At 35.1% G+C, this 16,700-nt stretch overlaps 1 protein-coding gene across 1 annotated transcript in view; it reads left to right on the top strand.

Annotated features, from left to right (window-relative positions):
• The window catches only part of LMO7 (LIM domain 7), a gene marked incomplete at both ends in the record, with an annotated part of 128,132 nt that overhangs the window by 95,185 nt on the left and 16,247 nt on the right, over window positions 1–16,700 (top strand). The window contains 11 exons of the mRNA XM_079549527.1: window positions 821–963; window positions 2,241–2,661; window positions 3,270–3,593; window positions 6,704–6,818; window positions 11,029–11,190; window positions 12,495–12,679; window positions 13,320–13,380; window positions 14,334–14,390; window positions 14,544–14,585; window positions 16,111–16,136; window positions 16,449–16,553. Of these exons, the coding sequence (XP_079405653.1) occupies window positions 821–963; window positions 2,241–2,661; window positions 3,270–3,593; window positions 6,704–6,818; window positions 11,029–11,190; window positions 12,495–12,679; window positions 13,320–13,380; window positions 14,334–14,390; window positions 14,544–14,585; window positions 16,111–16,136; window positions 16,449–16,553 (1,641 nt within the window). The remainder of the gene's footprint in view (window positions 1–820; window positions 964–2,240; window positions 2,662–3,269; window positions 3,594–6,703; window positions 6,819–11,028; window positions 11,191–12,494; window positions 12,680–13,319; window positions 13,381–14,333; window positions 14,391–14,543; window positions 14,586–16,110; window positions 16,137–16,448; window positions 16,554–16,700) is intronic.

Genomic DNA, 16,700 nt, shown 5'->3' on the forward strand with positions numbered 1-16,700 from the left:
CTGAAATTTGCAAATACTTTTTTTTTTTTTTTTTTTTTTTTTTTTTTTTTTTTTTAATGAAATGTTTGGAATGTCTGAGTACTTGATCCCTTGGGAAAAGAAGGAAATAGTATTTCCTTGAGCAAATTCTTGAGGCTTCTATTCCCCAATAATTCTCTCTTAAATTTAGCTTATAAACTAACATGATAACATTGCACAGATTGTAAGGTTATCTGAAGACCTTTTCTTTTTATTTTTAATTAAGATCTGTGATTACTAATGATTACCAAGTAAAGGTTGAAAATAAAAACAGAGCATTAAGAAAGCACTTTATAGCTGTTTGTTTAGTGCATCTCAATCATCTCAGTTCCAAAATTCCGTACTTCCTTAACTAGCTCTGGTATTTCATGGAAAAAATTGCCAGTTTGCATTGTGGTTTTACAGACATAGGATATCTATTTCTATGTTTGTTTTTTTTTTTTTTTTTGTTTGCTTTGAATTTAGAATATTCTCAAGCTAATGTATCAAGGTAACATACTGGCAATTAGAAAATTTAAATGATTAAAAAAATTCCCACGTCCAAAGTCTACCAATAAATTCACATGCTATCATATTTGTTTTCAACTCTGTGTAATTGCGTGATGTATTTTAGAGCAAAATTGAAAATGTCAAGGGGAAAAAAAGCACACTTATCTATTAGAGGGAAAGTGCATGGAAAAAATGGCCTTGATACAGACATACAAGTAAAATTGGAGCACCAGGTAGCATGTGATGGGATGTTTCAGTGGGCTTGCAAAATCTTGAGAAAATCTGATTCTATACAACCATGTGACTCCTGTAGGATCTAGCAAAATGGAAGAATCGCAGAAAGAGCTTCACTTCAGAGTTGCAAAAGAAAAAGGAAGAAAGAGAAGAAATAGAAAGGAGAGCCTCTGAAGTTTCTGATAGGAGTAGTAAGCCACTGAAAGAAATGCAGCAGGAAAGGTAATTACCCTAATGGGAGTATTAAATTGTAGAACTTAAATCTGACTTTTATTTTCCTTTTAATTCTTCAACGGTTTTTACTTGCAAGTTGCAACTGATGCTTTAGAAATCTCAACAGTTTTAGTTCCAAATTATAGTGTAAAAATCTAGGCAATTGAAGAGCAAAATATTGTCTCCTAACACATTGTTTTCATAGAATATTAAACAGTTCTGCTCTGTGATTCTTTATTTCAGCTATGAATGAATGTGAAGTCAGTATTTGTCTGCACTTTAAGGAGTTTAAAACAATAGAAAATTAATTAGTTAATTTCCTTTTTATTTTTGGATTAGCTTAACTATTTCTCTTCCCTCTAATGTTTTATTTGCCATTCTCTTTGTAACAGGGGATAAATATAGTCAGAGCTGTTATGAATCTCAGGGAACTGTAAACTTCTTTACTTGTTTTCCTCTTTATCCCCAATTTTGCCTCTAGGCATTTACAGAACAAGACTCTCTGAAGAGAGAAAAGTGCAAATTGAGTATTACAGTACTAAATCTGATTCCTTTTTTTTTTTTTTTTTTTTTTTTTTTTTTTTTTTTAAGTGAGTGAATAGCTGAGGTGAAGGAAATATGCACAAGGTATATATTTATAAAGAAAGCTTAGGTAAATCTTAATATTTTGTCTTATTTATGAGGACAGCAACTATAGTCTCTTGAAGGAAAATATGGGTTCAAACTGTATTGTATGTCCAATATTGCCAGCATCTTGAATTTGAAAACTACATGGTAAAGGTTATCTCTTTTATTGTTGCTCATTTTTGGTGAGAACGAATAGCAAAAACATAACTAAAGAAAAACACCCTGTAATTTGTTATCTGAAGTGCAGTATGGCATTTTAAGAGAGTAGACACCCTAACAGAAGTATGTATGTGGTTCAGGTGGCCTTCACTACGTTCTCTTCTTGACAAAATCAGAATTTCTGAGAATATGCAACTTGAATAGCTCAATTTATTACGTACTTATTTTTACAAAGAGATTGCTGTCTTGGTGGCAACCTTTTAATTTGACAGTAACATGCCTTAGTATTATGGAAGTGTTGAAAAATGGGTATGTGTGGGTGAGGAGATGAACTTAAAATATATTAGAAAATCAATATTTTTAAATAATGCTATTCATTTCAATTTATCAAAGATGTGTTTCTCAGATTATGCTCTGTTGTGAATATTTAGGAGTCAAAAGCCTTAGGTCCTACCTGTCCATCAGTTCACTTTGGTATTTTAATGAGCTCTGTCTTACAGGGAACAAAAATATGATGGCAGATGGGCATATTCACTGACTGATGATGTGTTTACTGAAGAAAAAGCACCCACCACACGATCAACAGTGAAAGATTACCTGTTTGAGGAAGAAACTTCCTATGGCACTAAGGACAGCAAAACCCAGTATGCTGCGCAGAGAAGCAAGGAGAATCTACCAAACCCAGAGAGCTCTGCCATGCGTGAGGCTCCTGCTGTCTCAAAGAGCCTGGCGGAAGAGCAGAGCTCAGCTCTTTTGTCTATGCGCTACTCGGTGAATGCTCAAACTGGGTCAGCTCAGGTTTCAGCTTCTCTCCCTAGAAGTTACCAGAAAACTGATACCTCCAGGTTAACATCTGTGGTTACACCAAGACCTTTTGGTGTCCACTCCAGAGGAATCTCCTCACTTCCACGGTCGCTCACGGTAAAATTCTTTAGTTCTGAAATTTGTCAATGTTGAATGTCTTGGATGGCTCATTGAACAGTAGAATCTAATGATCTCCTTAACAAAACAAAAGGCACTACTGCTTTTTGTTGAAGGCTGTATTAACAGAGTAGGCAATTCTGTCCTTATCTGTGTTACATATTTACTTGTTTTTATGTACTTAAAGGAGCTTCTAGAAATATGTCTAAAAATACTTTTGGTGGAATAATCTTTTTATTACTTTTAACAAATCTCCTTATTGTTCCTTATCAGAAAACCTGCCTTTGTCTGATGTAATTGTCTGAAATGTCTAACAATAATGTTAAATTAAAATTTTCAGTTGATATAAATTTCTTTGGCTCCACTGACTTTGAAACTGAAGCTTTACTCCCGCCTAGAATTTGCCTGCTCAGTAAAGCACTGAGACACAGAAATTGTTCTGATATTATTAAATTATTATTTTAAAAGTGGGTTAATTAGTAGTGAGTACATTACTAAGTGTATTGGCTAGCAGCTGTGTGAAAGGGAGGAGTATTTTGTTAAATATACTGCTGAAAGATTAAGAACTTTTAAAAACAATTTTTACCATACTGTCATTTATGTTCTAGATGGATGATGCTCAGAAATACAATGGAGAATTGGAAAAAGCTAAAGGAACTCAAACTTTAACCAGCAGCATGTTTTCACTACCAGACTCCACATACTCTCTCTCCACCAGTGTACTCAGAAGGAGAGGTGAGGAGGAAGAAGAGGAAAAAGAAGGTGTTAAGTCAACACCTACTCCTAGTTTGACATTACCTGTAAAGTCACAAGACCGAGATGCTGGAGATAGTATTCTTAAACCAGAATATTGTTCTCCTCCTGATTCTGTTTCACTTGCATCTTCTGCAGAAAATGCGAGTCTGTCAGAACATGACAATTCAAAATCCCTGGTAAGTGTGGAAATCAATCACTTAGTGTAACTGGATGCTGCAGCAGAGTTTAAATAAATAAATGCTGTTATATCTCATGCAAATATTCTTTAGTGGTAAGAAAATATTCTGTTTGATTTAATTCACAGGAAAGAGAATTTGGGAAGAACACATAACTGGTTCTTCTGTTGAGCTCTTTTCCTATTTTCTACTTGTCTTATGCTTTTATTTAGAAATAAAATTAGAAATAAAAATAGTTATTCTAAATATTCGGTTTGATATCATGAGATTTCTGGCACTTTCCCAATTAGCTAATTGTGCTCACAATGGAGCATGTCAATTAGGTGAATGGTCTAAGCTGCTGTAGCATTCATTTGCACTTTTAAGCAAATCGGTGGTGGAAAAATAAAGATCAGCTTTTCAAAGGCTAGCCTTAAACATTAATATCACAATGTTTTGTTTTTTTTTTCTTTACCATCAATTGTGACTTAAGCCTTTTTTTGTTTTTGCAATTGTACACTTAAAATTATTTTAATTGTTATTCACACTGAATTTAAAGAGAAATCACCGCCTTTTGTACATGCTTATCCAGAAGCTGGTTCTTTCAGTGCTTTGGTGCTACTTCAAGTGATCTCATATATCACACTGGAAAATGAACAGGAATAGCTCTAATTGTCACCACCTTCCTGCAATCTGTATTAATGTCATTTACACCCAATGACAAATGAAAGATGAGTTCTTTGCATTCCTGATGTTGCTGTACAAGTGAATTGTCAGTAGCTTTATTGGAGATCATAAAACCTTGGATGCTGATCACTGAAATCACATACCGTGTTTTTGTACATTCAGTCATTTTGAATCATCCTTCCTAATCACCTGTGGAAAAAGGAATGCCTTAATAGTACTGATACTCCGTAGCAATTGCATTGAAGTTATACTTTTCTGAAACTGTGACTTTTTGAATGAGGAAAGAGATCATGACTGTTTTCTTAATTTTTTTTTTTGCATTGTAGTAAAAAAAAAAGGCAGAGAAACTGCAATTCTAATCAGTGAAAGCATAGTTTAGATATATGTTCTTTTCATCACTTCAAATGAGAGCAAAATGTACTAAATTCTTTTTTTTTTTTTCCTCTATGATTGGTCACAAAGATATTAAATGTCCTGCCTGTAAATGAGGAATGTGTTTTAAAAAAAAAAAAAAAAAAAAAAAAAGCTACTTGTGTTGTGCATCATACAAGCTGTAACTTGAATGCAAGTTTTATTTGGCATGTTTGTAAATCATTGCCAGAGCTGAGAAATTGATATAATTCACTAGGCAATCAGGGCAATAATGCCAGGTTTGTAAAGTATTAAGTATCTTGGAGATGACCTGTCCAAATTATGAAGCTCAGTATGCAAAGTTGCATTACTCCTCTGACAAGGTAGGTTTTGAAAAATAACTTTGTTGGGGTGATGGAAATAAAAAATAATGATTGTAATTTCCAGGAACACACTCAAAATTCAGAAGCTTTGTACACGCTCCAGTCCACTGTGCTCACCTGTCTGTAGAATACCTGTGAACGTGTTGTGTTACTTGCTTAAGGAGTTGATATGAATAGAAAAAACAGGAGGTCTATTTCAGTGTGGAAACTTTTGCAAGCTAGGAGCTGTTTGTGATAGGACAAGAGGGATGGTTTTAAACTGAGACAGGGGAGGAGGCTTAGGTTAGATATTAGGAGGAAGTTTTTCACTCAGTGGATGGTGACACACTGAAACAGGTTACCCAAGGAGGTTGTGGATGCCCCATCTCTGGAGGCATTCAAGTCCAGGCTGGATGTGGCTCTGGGCAGCCTGGTCTGGTGGTTGGTGACCCTGCACATAGCAGGGCATTGAAACTAGGTGGTCATTGTGGTCCTTTTCAACCCAGGCCATTCTATGATTCTGTGACTTGGAAGTTTCAACCCTGGGTTGTGATGAGGAGTGTTTTGGCTTGAATTTACCTGTAACATAAGGATAAACCTCAGGTTTATTGCCTTGAAATACTGCTGTCTTCTGCATCCGTTGCTTGGATACTTCAACAGCCTCCCCTGGCTGCTTCCTGTCCTGAGACTCCAGCTGTTCTCTGTGTGCTTTGACCGACAGAGAAGTCTTGGGGAATGGAGTAGGGGTATAAACTTATAAATACTTGCAGTTGGAGAAAATGAATCCCATCCTTTCAGAGGATTAGTTCACTAGGTGACTAAAATGTAAATGTACACTTAGTGCATGTGTGAGTGTGTGAGGTCTTCTTGGTGTTTGCATTACTGGAATATATCTATTGTGTTTGACAGAAATCTAAGGTATTTTTCCTTTTTTTAACGGTATCAATTTCTTTTTAATGAAGTGAATAGCGTACATTTAGATACTTTAATTGTTTTTTAATGAATTCACATTAAAATGTTAATGTATGCACCACATGTTTATAATATATTGTGAGATTGTACGCAATCGTTCCAAAATATATTCCAATTCAATATTAAACATGTCTGTAGTTTAAAATGTGAATGTCAGGTTTCATTCTGGTTTTGAAAGCATCTTGAAATTCCACTAGATTGGGAAAAACTGGATTTTAGCTAATTTTTGAATTACTAGGTGCTCCATGACAAAATCTATGGATAACTCGTAGCATTTGGCACAAAATTAAAAAGTTGATTGTTCACCCAAGTAAATCTAGATGCAACATTGAGCCTGAAGGATACTGATGATGGTTTGGCTTTTTTTTCTATACTTGTATTTTACTGATGATCTGTCAGGAAGCAGTGAATTCCACAAATTTACAAGGTGGTCCATAGAGACCCATTTAAATATTTTAGTTTTCTCACACTATGTTTTGTAGCATCATTTTATAAAGCATTTGAAGTGAGAAATGTATGGCTAAGTTTATTGTAAGTGAACACAAAATACAAAAGAAAACTGAAAACATCCATTTGAATAAAAAAAAAAAACAAACCTAGTTAGTTAACAGAGTTCAATGCTGTTTCCTTTGTCAGTGATGCTAATAATAGATGATTAAAGTGCAGATTGTGAGTCGCCTTGCTTATTTAGTGGATAAACTTTCCCTCATTTAGATTCCTGTGATACCAGATACTGTAGTGTCATGTTTTATTTTTCAGGAACAGTACAGTGAATTGAGAATCAGTATGAACCAGAGACCTGGCTACAGTCACAACTTTGGGTTTACAACAAATTGGACTTCTTCAGGGGCCTTAGTACAGACAGTTGAAGAAGGTAAATGTCTATTTAACTGCACAAACTTCATTCTTGTATTTAGTTTGCAAAGGCTTCTGAACTATGTACTTACTGTATGCTACAGATGTTTCAAAAACCTCAGGTAGGCAATTGAAAAACTAATATTTTTTTCCTAATATATTTTGGTCAGCCCTCATCTCTTGAAATAGATTTGTCAGAATATTAAAAGGCATTTTTCCAATCAAGAATGTTTTTATGACGTGAGAAAGGTATAAATGGCTCCTTTCAGCTTATTTTTAAGATTTTCTCTGCATGTATTTGTAGAACAATTGAATTGTAACTTGGTTGGGAGTTAGAAAGGTAAAATAAAAATAAAAATACTTAGTCACATTGGATTTTGGAGGCAGCTAATATTTTTGGGGTAGTTGCAACTTCTAAATTGATTTCCAATGCTTTTTTTTTTCTTTTTTGTTTGGGGGTGGGGGGGCTGTGGGTCAGGGGGCGTAGCTAGATGTAGTACTCTTGGCAGAAAGGATATTTATTTATTTATTTATTTATTTATTTATTGGTGCAGTGAAGCATATGTAATAATTATTATTAAGTCTTAAGTTTCCTGATAAGGAAAAGTTTGGTTTTCTTAAAAACAAACAAAACGGCCACAACAAAATCACATTATGGCTTTTTCTTTTTCTGGACAGTGATCTTTAACATTGTTAGTAATACTTAAGCAATAATTAATTGTATCCTTTTTTATGTCAAATGTTCATCTTGAGAAAAGAGAAATAACTGGCAATTTCTCATTTTGTTAACCCTCGTTATGTTTTCCATAGAGGAAAATACATAATTTAACTGCATTTACTGAACACCCTTGATTTTCGTTTTAAAGTCAACTTATTGACCTCTCCTTGTTACAGCTGGGCACTTTGCATAATTAGATTTTAACTGTTAATAATTGCTTTGTATGAAGAATAACTCTCCATTTACTTTTCCTGCTGCTAGGATTCTGTTTTAGTTTTGTTGCTGGGAGGAAAAGACTGTTTATATTCACTGCAAGCTGTAAACAAGAAACTTAGGGGTACTGAATATTCCTGCTTGTCATTCACAAAGCACTAAACAAGCTCTATCTCTTGGATCTGGAAGCAAGGAGAATATTAAGGTCTTGAGACTGTTACCTGGCTTATGCTGTATTACCATTCTCACAAGGAAGGTTGGAAACTATATAGATTAAACAGAGAAATTTTAATGGGCTGCATCTCATTGGTATTTTCATCTATAACATATTTTTTTTCTCTCAGCAATTGACTAATATTGTATCCTTAAGCAGTACAACAGTCTGAGTGTTTGCTTAAAGGAATGACAGGTGAAAGAGATGGACAGGTCACTGAGGAGTAAGATGTACTTCATCTAAGGGGTCCTGAATGTTGTGTTTCCTGCTTCTAAGAATAAATAATAGGATAAGACTGGTTGGAAGGAACACCTTAGGAGATCACTTAGAACAATCTCCTGCTCAAAAAAAGTACCAAAATTGAATTCAGATCATGGTCCAGGGCCTTATCCAATAGGGTTTGAAACCCTTGGAGGATGAAAACTGCTTAGGTTCTCTGTACTGTCACCCATCTGTTTGTTCTTTGTTCTGCCCTGTACACTGTAATGTCCCAACTTTGTCACCAGGATACTGTGCCTCATGTCACAAACCGTATTAAAGTCGAGGTGGATGACATTCACCATTGCGCTCTCATTCGCAGAACTGATTATTTTGTTGTTAAAGACACCCAGATTCAGCAAGTGTGATTTGGATCTGCAAGTGCTAGCCAGCTGCTCCCAATCACCTTTTTTGCAAGCACAGAAATAACTTCAGGGAAAACTTTCTCTTGTTATCTTATTGTATTTGTTATCCTATCTAGCCAAATGATTTTGTTTTGGTGATAAACTGCACTTAAATTATTGCTTATAATGACTCTGCATTCAACATAAGCTTTTCCTTCAAGTAATTTTTAAGAAGACTATTCGGCAAGTGAAATTAACCTTCTGTATGTATTCTCAAAAAGCTTATTAAAAGTTAAATTTGTAACATGTTCCAATGAGACACATTTGCTACATATAAAAGAAGACTGGTTGTTTTTTACAGAGATCTCCAGCCTTTAACCTAAAAATTACATAAACAGGAAGCCCTGGAAAGTCATTAAATGTTGATGTTGTTCTGCTAGCTTGCCCTCTGCCCTCTGTAGTCTTTATTATTTCAATTCTTTCACTTTCACACACCCTACTTGCTATTGTTTCTTGAGATTGCATTGAACACTCACTGGCACGTAAGATGTAGTATTTTTGCTCTGCTTCCTACGTATTCTTCCATATGTGAGAATATGAGTTAGTATTTATCTGTAGTAGTACCAGCAGCTGGGAATAAGTTAGAGATAAACAAGTGTGTGCGGAAAATGGTTTGGATATACTTTTTCTGGTGACATGGGAGGAAATGTGAAATTTTAAACTTGCATATTTTCTGAAAACCTCGATTTATAGCCCAGATATACTTTTCTCATCTCTGAGTTGGGTCTCATCCCAGCTGACCTATTTGAGTTACATAGTCACCTTTTTGGCTCCAAACACTCATCATGCCACAAAACAATTCTGAACCTGAGGCCTTCCGTATATTTTGAATGTGAAATTTCATCTATATTTTCAAAGTGTATAGTACTGTCTTAAATGGTGACATGAGGCAAAATTCCAGATGTTTACTGAACATCATTGAAAGTAGTACTTTCAATGGCAGTATCTTTAAAATCACATTCAGTTGGATCTTCAAAGCTATTAATTCTTTAACAAAATGACTAATGACATGCTGTTTTTTTTTTTCCAAACCTTTCTTTCTCCAAAAGAAAGGTCTACTTTTTATTCTATACTAGTATTTAAAATAATGTGTGTGTTGAGAGTTTTGCTGGTAACTGTTAATGGAGTATCAGTCCATGCTTTAAGAATGCACGAGAATAGAATATGGAGCTGTGCTCTTCCATCATAGAGTCATCATTTCACTTTTTTGTGTACTATGAAGGATCATTGCTTAGTTTGCTATTAGGAAGCATAGCTTTCCTTCATTTCACAGTGTTCTTGGGTGGTAAGAAAATCAAAGCTATCTGAATCCTTAGTGTGTGATCTAGACTTCAAACAGCATTTTCCCAGTAAGTTAGAAGAAGGTTGGAATGAAGCATATGGTGTCTAAATGTACTGTCATGTTTGTCTATAATATAGTATTGTTCTTGGTATATTTTGAATAATATGTGTGCATTTCTCTACTTAATCTGGAAAGTGTTTTAGTTGTGTAATCTACGTTTGTTCTGCTCGGGGAATTATTCTCAATGGAAGAACCATTCAGGTATAATTCATAAAATTGTACTTTGGGAAGACTGTTTCTCAACTTGCCTGTTTTCTGAAGTATTAAAACAAACAAACAAACAAACAAAAAAAGAGAATGAGAAGGCTTATTAACTGCTTTTGTATGCCCTCTGTCCTTAGGCTAGATTACCTGCCAACACGTAGTAATAGGTGAAAGAGTATAAAGTGCATCCTGTCTTGCAAAATATCAGTAAAATTCAAAGTCCAAGTTGCAGTAAAATTTGTAAGTGGCTTGTACCCCCTGGCAAAATAAATACAATCCAGAGAATTCTAATAGGATAGCACCCAGCAGTATCTTAAGTGAGTCTAGTTACTAGTCATTTCAGAGCTAAAAAAATATTTTAGCAAAGCAATATAGCAATATTCTTGTCAATCAAGCCCAGAAAATGTAAATAAGAATATGAGAAAGCCAGCTCATACTGGAATTAACAGAGTGGAGTCTGGTTTTGCTGGTTTTTTTTGGGGGGGGGGGGGCAAATAAGAGGATTATCCAAACATAAGCTGAATTTCAACAAATTTCTGCTACAGACAGTGTAGTGCTGCCTCTCTCTGTTAATATCCCAGATTAAAAGATTGAGGCAGAAGTGGGCTAACCAGAAACTGTTTGTTAAATGAGATAGCCGGAACATGAATGCTTGCAAACCCAGAAAGTTCTTCATATTTATGTATCAGATTTCAACACTACATTAATATTAACTGATTTTACTGACCTTATACTTGCAGTGCGGTTAGTTTTTCCTAAGGCTTTCTGAATACCTGCCGATAAGTGTTTCTTTGACTGAGTTATTTTTTTTCTCCCCGTCATAAATGTATGTCAATAACTGTGATTAGAAACATTTTTTTCTTCTGTTTTCATCAGATAGCCCTGCAGCACTTTGTCAGCTGCAGGTAGATGATGAGATCATTGCTATCAACGGCACAAAGGTTTCACAAATGGACTGTAGTCAGTGGGAAGAAGCCATCACCAGAGCACTAGAAACTGGAAACCTGGTCATGGATGTTAGACGATATGGAAAGAATGGTGAGTTGTTTCATAGGCAGGTACAGTATGCTCTGTAAGGCAAATAAGCTTTGTCTCTGCTGTACCTGACAGCTGAGTCTCCTTATTACCCTTACAGCAGTAATACGTATCTGAGCTAAGTAGTTTGCTAGTGTGTCTGTTGCATTTTAACACAACTTAGCTTTTTTTTAACTGCTCGTGCATTAGAAATGTTTTGGCAAACAAATCTACTAAACATTAATTTACTTACCTCTGTCTGGTGCTCTGACCTGTTTCTAAGAGGAGGTGCAGTTAATAAATAAATAAAATGCGCCAGCAGCACACAAGGGAATATGAAATTTTATTTTTTCTGCCATTAGTTTATAGATTATAGGATTCGTTTCTTGAAGATAATTTTTAAAGCCCCTGTCCCTTCTTTCCTGTTTTCTTCAGGGAGGGTTTTGCTGATATATGAGCTTGTAGTTGATATAGCTCCTCTGTGCTGAGTTTTGACAGTTGACCAAAACATTGTGATGCTGTAATCTCTCCAGAGTGGTAGTACCCATCCAGACTTCCATCCTGGCTGAACTTGTTGAGCTCTTCAAGCTCGCTGAGAATTTGATCAAGTGTTGGAAATGTGACTAGTGATTTAATTGAATGTAGAACATCAAAACATTACTTCACTGGGAAGTCAAGTAGAATAATTTACCGACAAGTGAGGAAAAAAAAAAAACAGTGGGGCAGGAAGAAGATGAGTAATGTCTAATAGCATAAATTAAGTGAAATTGTTGCAGAAAAGCTAACTTAGTAAAATTTAAGGGATGGGGAGGGGCTTGGGGAGATGGTGTGATGGACACTAAATGAAGATGGTGATTTTTATTTTTTTTCCTTACCTTCATCAGTTTTTCTAGTTTAGACTACCTTTTTACTTTTTGCCCTGTATGTTTCTTGAGTAGCTTGGACGTGAAAATGACACTTCACTGGAAGCATGTAGTGTATGATTGAAACTGTACCTTGTGTGAGTAAAGTTGGAAGAACTTTCTTGATCCTTACTAATGCTGATGAAATAGTTTTCAATGAATACTAATTACTCTCTAATGTTGAGCTGCTATAGCCCCATGTTAGCAGAATATTTGGTGAACTCTTACGTGGCTTCTAACTAACAATTGTATTTTTGGGGAAGGCGGTCTTCTCATAAATGCCCTTTGTCCTGTTTCCACAAATTCCATCTGATTTGTGTCTCTCCCTCTTTATGTGTTTCCTGCGTTATTTTAATGTGTTTTCGCTAACTCCTGTTCTTTGACATTACTGTCTGTGTTAATTTCTTGATCTCCACATACCAAAAGACTGGGGCAAAGACCAGCCTTCCCTGCCACATGTAAGGCATAAAATCCTCAATCTCACCAGTATGGGTACCAACATTATAGGTACATCTGATAATAAGTGGATTGATGCAACTTCTGGAGAACGCGTTTCAAGTGTCTCGACCATATCAACAAAAAGAGAATTCTCCAGCAGTCTTCAAAGTTCTGTGAGTGTGCGTTCAAACAGTTTTGGGATTTGGGAGGAAGAAGTAAGTGAAAACTGATTGCCATGAGGAAGGGGAGAACGGAAAAGAAGAAAAGACCTTAGAAATCTTATTCTTAATTTGCATTGTTAATTCTAAGGAACATGCAGGTTTTTGCAAGTACAATATTAAGATGCTCTGAGAACTTTCTACTGTGTTCATGAATTTATGAAAAGTATTAAAATACTTGAAGATTATAGTTCAACTAAAACATATAGACTGTTTATTCTTTAGAAAATCATATTATCTCCATTGTTAGTGTAAATGAATGTTGCAGTCCAGAGGAAAAAGTGAGTATGTGCTTTCAAATGACTGGCAAATAACTCCCAGCTTGCCAATGGAGTAGCTGAAATAAAAGATCTTGGCTTCTTTCTTGCAATATCAACTACCAGTTCACAGCTGGTCATTGATCACTGCAAAAGCTTACAGTCATTTTATCATATAATCTACTCAGGAAGTTTTAGTTTTGTATGCTTCTGTTGAAGTTCTTATATTCTGAAATGTTTCAAGATATGCAGTTCCTATCGGGGCACTGTTTAATTGAATAACTTCTGCAAATCTAATAAGCTTGAGCTCTGTTTTGTTTTGTTTTGTTTTTTTCCAGGGTACAGGAACAAAATTGATAAATGGCATGCAAGGAGATCTTGGATCTAATGAACAAAGAGGTAAACTACCATTGCTTTTCATCTTCTAATTGTATGGGTTTGGAGCAAGCACAGATACTAAACCTGTAATCATTACAAGCTTTGTACGGTGGCTTAAATGAGATCTTAATGAAATAAAAAGGTATCACAGATCTAATTGCATCCAAACTGGGTGTAACTGGCTTCCACAATATGCTGAGCAATTGGAGACCTGACAACAGGAAGTGACAGATCCTCTGTCTCAGAATTAGTTGCTGTAAACTTGCTGTAGGGATAGGGATGGAAAAGCAAAAAAAGACACAGAATTTGTTATAATTGCTACTGCATCATGTGAAGTCTGATTTAGTGTGAATATCAATTTATTTCACTGCTCTGGAAAAGAGTGAAATGAGTATTGTGGGTTTTCTATTTCATTTATGAGGATTTTGGGAGGGGTGACGGATATTGACAGTGGTTATTTTTATTGGTGTTTGTTGTTGTTGTTGTTTATTTTTATTCCTGAAGAATGACATTGATGGTTCTAATATGAATAATAATTAGTTATGATGCTGTGAACCATTATAATACTATCTGATGACAGTGAGAGAAGTCAGGTATGTAGACTTCCTAATGGAACAGAAATTAGTGTTTCATTGTAGCTTGCATGTGCATGGTAATTTACAAGAGATCTGCCAAAAGGTCATTTGCCCTCTGAAGATGCCTTTCAGATGACATTAAATTGTATTATTGTTATAGTTGGACAATGTTAGATATTAAAATGAAATACTAATCAGTGTATGATGTAACCAACTAAAAACTGTATATATGAAAGATTAGATTTTCTTTATTTCAGGGGCTTGTTTTTCTTTTTTAAATGATGTGGCTGTAGACTGGAGGTGTGATACATATTTGTTATCCAGTGGTGATAATCATTTAAAAGAAAAACAAAACAGCACCTCATTGATTTGTTTGTATTCTCTATATTTTTCAAATAGCATCTGAACCTATTTCTTTGAAAAACTTAAAAAGGCGGTCACAATTTTTTGAACAAGGTAAATCGAAGAGCTAACATTTCATGTACTTTCATGAAATTGTTCCTGCTGCACACTCTTCCTAACCATTCTGGTGCCGGGTACTCTGCCTCTTCAGCATTGTTTGCTACAGTTATCTTGAAGCAACATAATTCATTTCCCTTCTTTCCCCAGGGTCATCAGGTTATTCTTACAATTCATGGGTCTACCTTTGTGGTAATGGGTCTTTGTGTGTTCTCTTATATTTATAGCTTTTTTTAATCTCTTATATGTTGTTCATATTTCTTTTATACACTGGGTTAAGAGCAAGATGGATAGCACTCTGTTCAGATTTGCTACTACCTACAAAACAGAATAATATTGAACATTCCAGCAGAGGCATTGTGCAGAATTCAAACAGCTGTTATCAAAATACTTAACTCTGAATTTCAGTTTATTTGGAGTCGTAGCTGTGCACATTCTTCAAAATTGGTGGAAAGCAGCAGTAACCAACTCTTCACTATGTGGTGAAGTCTCTAGATCTTGAAAAGGCCAGTATGAATTTTGAAATGAATCTTCTGGCTTTTGAAGATAAAATAAATAAATAAACAAAAATTAGGCACTCAATTTTGGTTTTGTAGGTTGCATTTTGGTGTTCTGCATGTCACAACTCACATACTTCCACTACTGTATGCCTAATATTGTCTTCAGACTATGTATGCCTTGCTTTTTATTGTAGCCTGAAAGTGAAATTCTGGCCCACTGGAAGTCCAGTGTGAATTTTGCCAAAGATTTAAGTGGAACCAGGGCTTTGCCTCAGTGATAATGGCTTTCATTTGTTGAGAAGTGATATGTGAAGTGCTGCAACGTATACCTGTGTTTGTGGTTTTGTGATTCTTTTTGCTATATTGTATCTTTGATAAGGTGATATTCTGTTGTTGGTTGTTTGTGGCTGTTTTTTTAGGCTGACTATGAAAACTGTGTTTGAATTGTATAGCAATACTTGTAGTATTTCACTTCTGATTGAGGGGAAGGAAAAGTGTGTATTTCTAGAGTATGCACTCAATGCAGTTTTGCTTATTTTTTGATTTCTTTAACATATTGATATGAAAGAATTTTCGTTTTAAGGCTGTACAGGCTAGCATAGTCTTACAGGGATGAGAGGAGATGTCCTTTGTATCCTAAATTAAGGATTTTGCAATTTGTTGCATTTATGCATTTTTTAAGTGAAATTTGAACAACTAAGTAACAAGGATACTAACAACAAACAAAAATAATTATGTAAGATGATGCTTGGGGAAGGATTACTCTTAATTTAGTGCTTCTCCACATTTTCTCAAGTTTTAATATATCAGCACATTTATAAATATATATAAATAATATATATATATATATATATATATTTTTTTTTTAAAGTAATTTTGGCACAAGCTAAGACCAAGCATCATATCCTCAAATACTGTATGGTTTGAGGTGAATGGTGACAAGCTTAGCAAATTCACACGTACTTTGGAGAGCAGGAAAAAAGGGCAGTTGGAAACAGTCACCTACATTAGTTGAAAGCACCTGGTGTATTCTGAGCTCTAATAAGTGTGTAGTAGGGTCAAATGCAAGCATGGCTTACTATTGAAGCAAAAATTTCATTTGAAGTTCAGACTTTCTACACTTGGATAGGTATTAAAGTAGTTAGTATTGTTCTAATAATTCCTATTTTTTTGTTGTTGTTGTTTTCTGTTTTCCTTTCTACTCCCAAATCTGACAGGAGGCCCGGAGCCTGCAATGCCTGATGTAAGTAGTGTTTACAAACTACTAATTAGGTGCATAGTTATTGTCTTTTCTAGAAGTCAATTGCTTTCTATTGCGCTTTTTTTTTTTTTTTCTTTTCCACACTGCTTTAAAATTCCAATCAAATCAGGGTACTGACATATTTAATGTGTAAAACAATGGTTGCCTACTGTCCCTTTGAGGAGACTGAATCAGGTTCTTGCTACTCTAAAGCTGTAGTTCTTGTAATAGCTTTTACTTCTCATTTTAAATTAAAATGTAGAGTGTTGATCACATGTAGTAAGATTGTATTAATTCATTTACATGTTGTATTAGCTCCCAGTCCCATCCATTAGTGCTCCAAGTCGTCGGGTTTGGGATCAAGAAGAAGAACGAAAACGACAAGAGAAATGGCAAAAGGAGCAGGATCGTTTACTGCAGGTAATATTAATCTTTGTGACTTTGTGTGTGGTAACCATTAGAGAGGAAAACTTCTCTTGACTTCTGTGACTCTTACTGATGGCAGAAGGAGACCTCCAGATACATTTGCTGGGCTGCACAATCGTATACACAATTTTTCAGAAAGAA

This window comes from Tetrao urogallus, assembly GCF_951394365.1.
Source record: "Tetrao urogallus genome assembly, chromosome: 1".
Lineage (NCBI taxonomy): Eukaryota > Metazoa > Chordata > Aves > Galliformes > Phasianidae > Tetrao > Tetrao urogallus.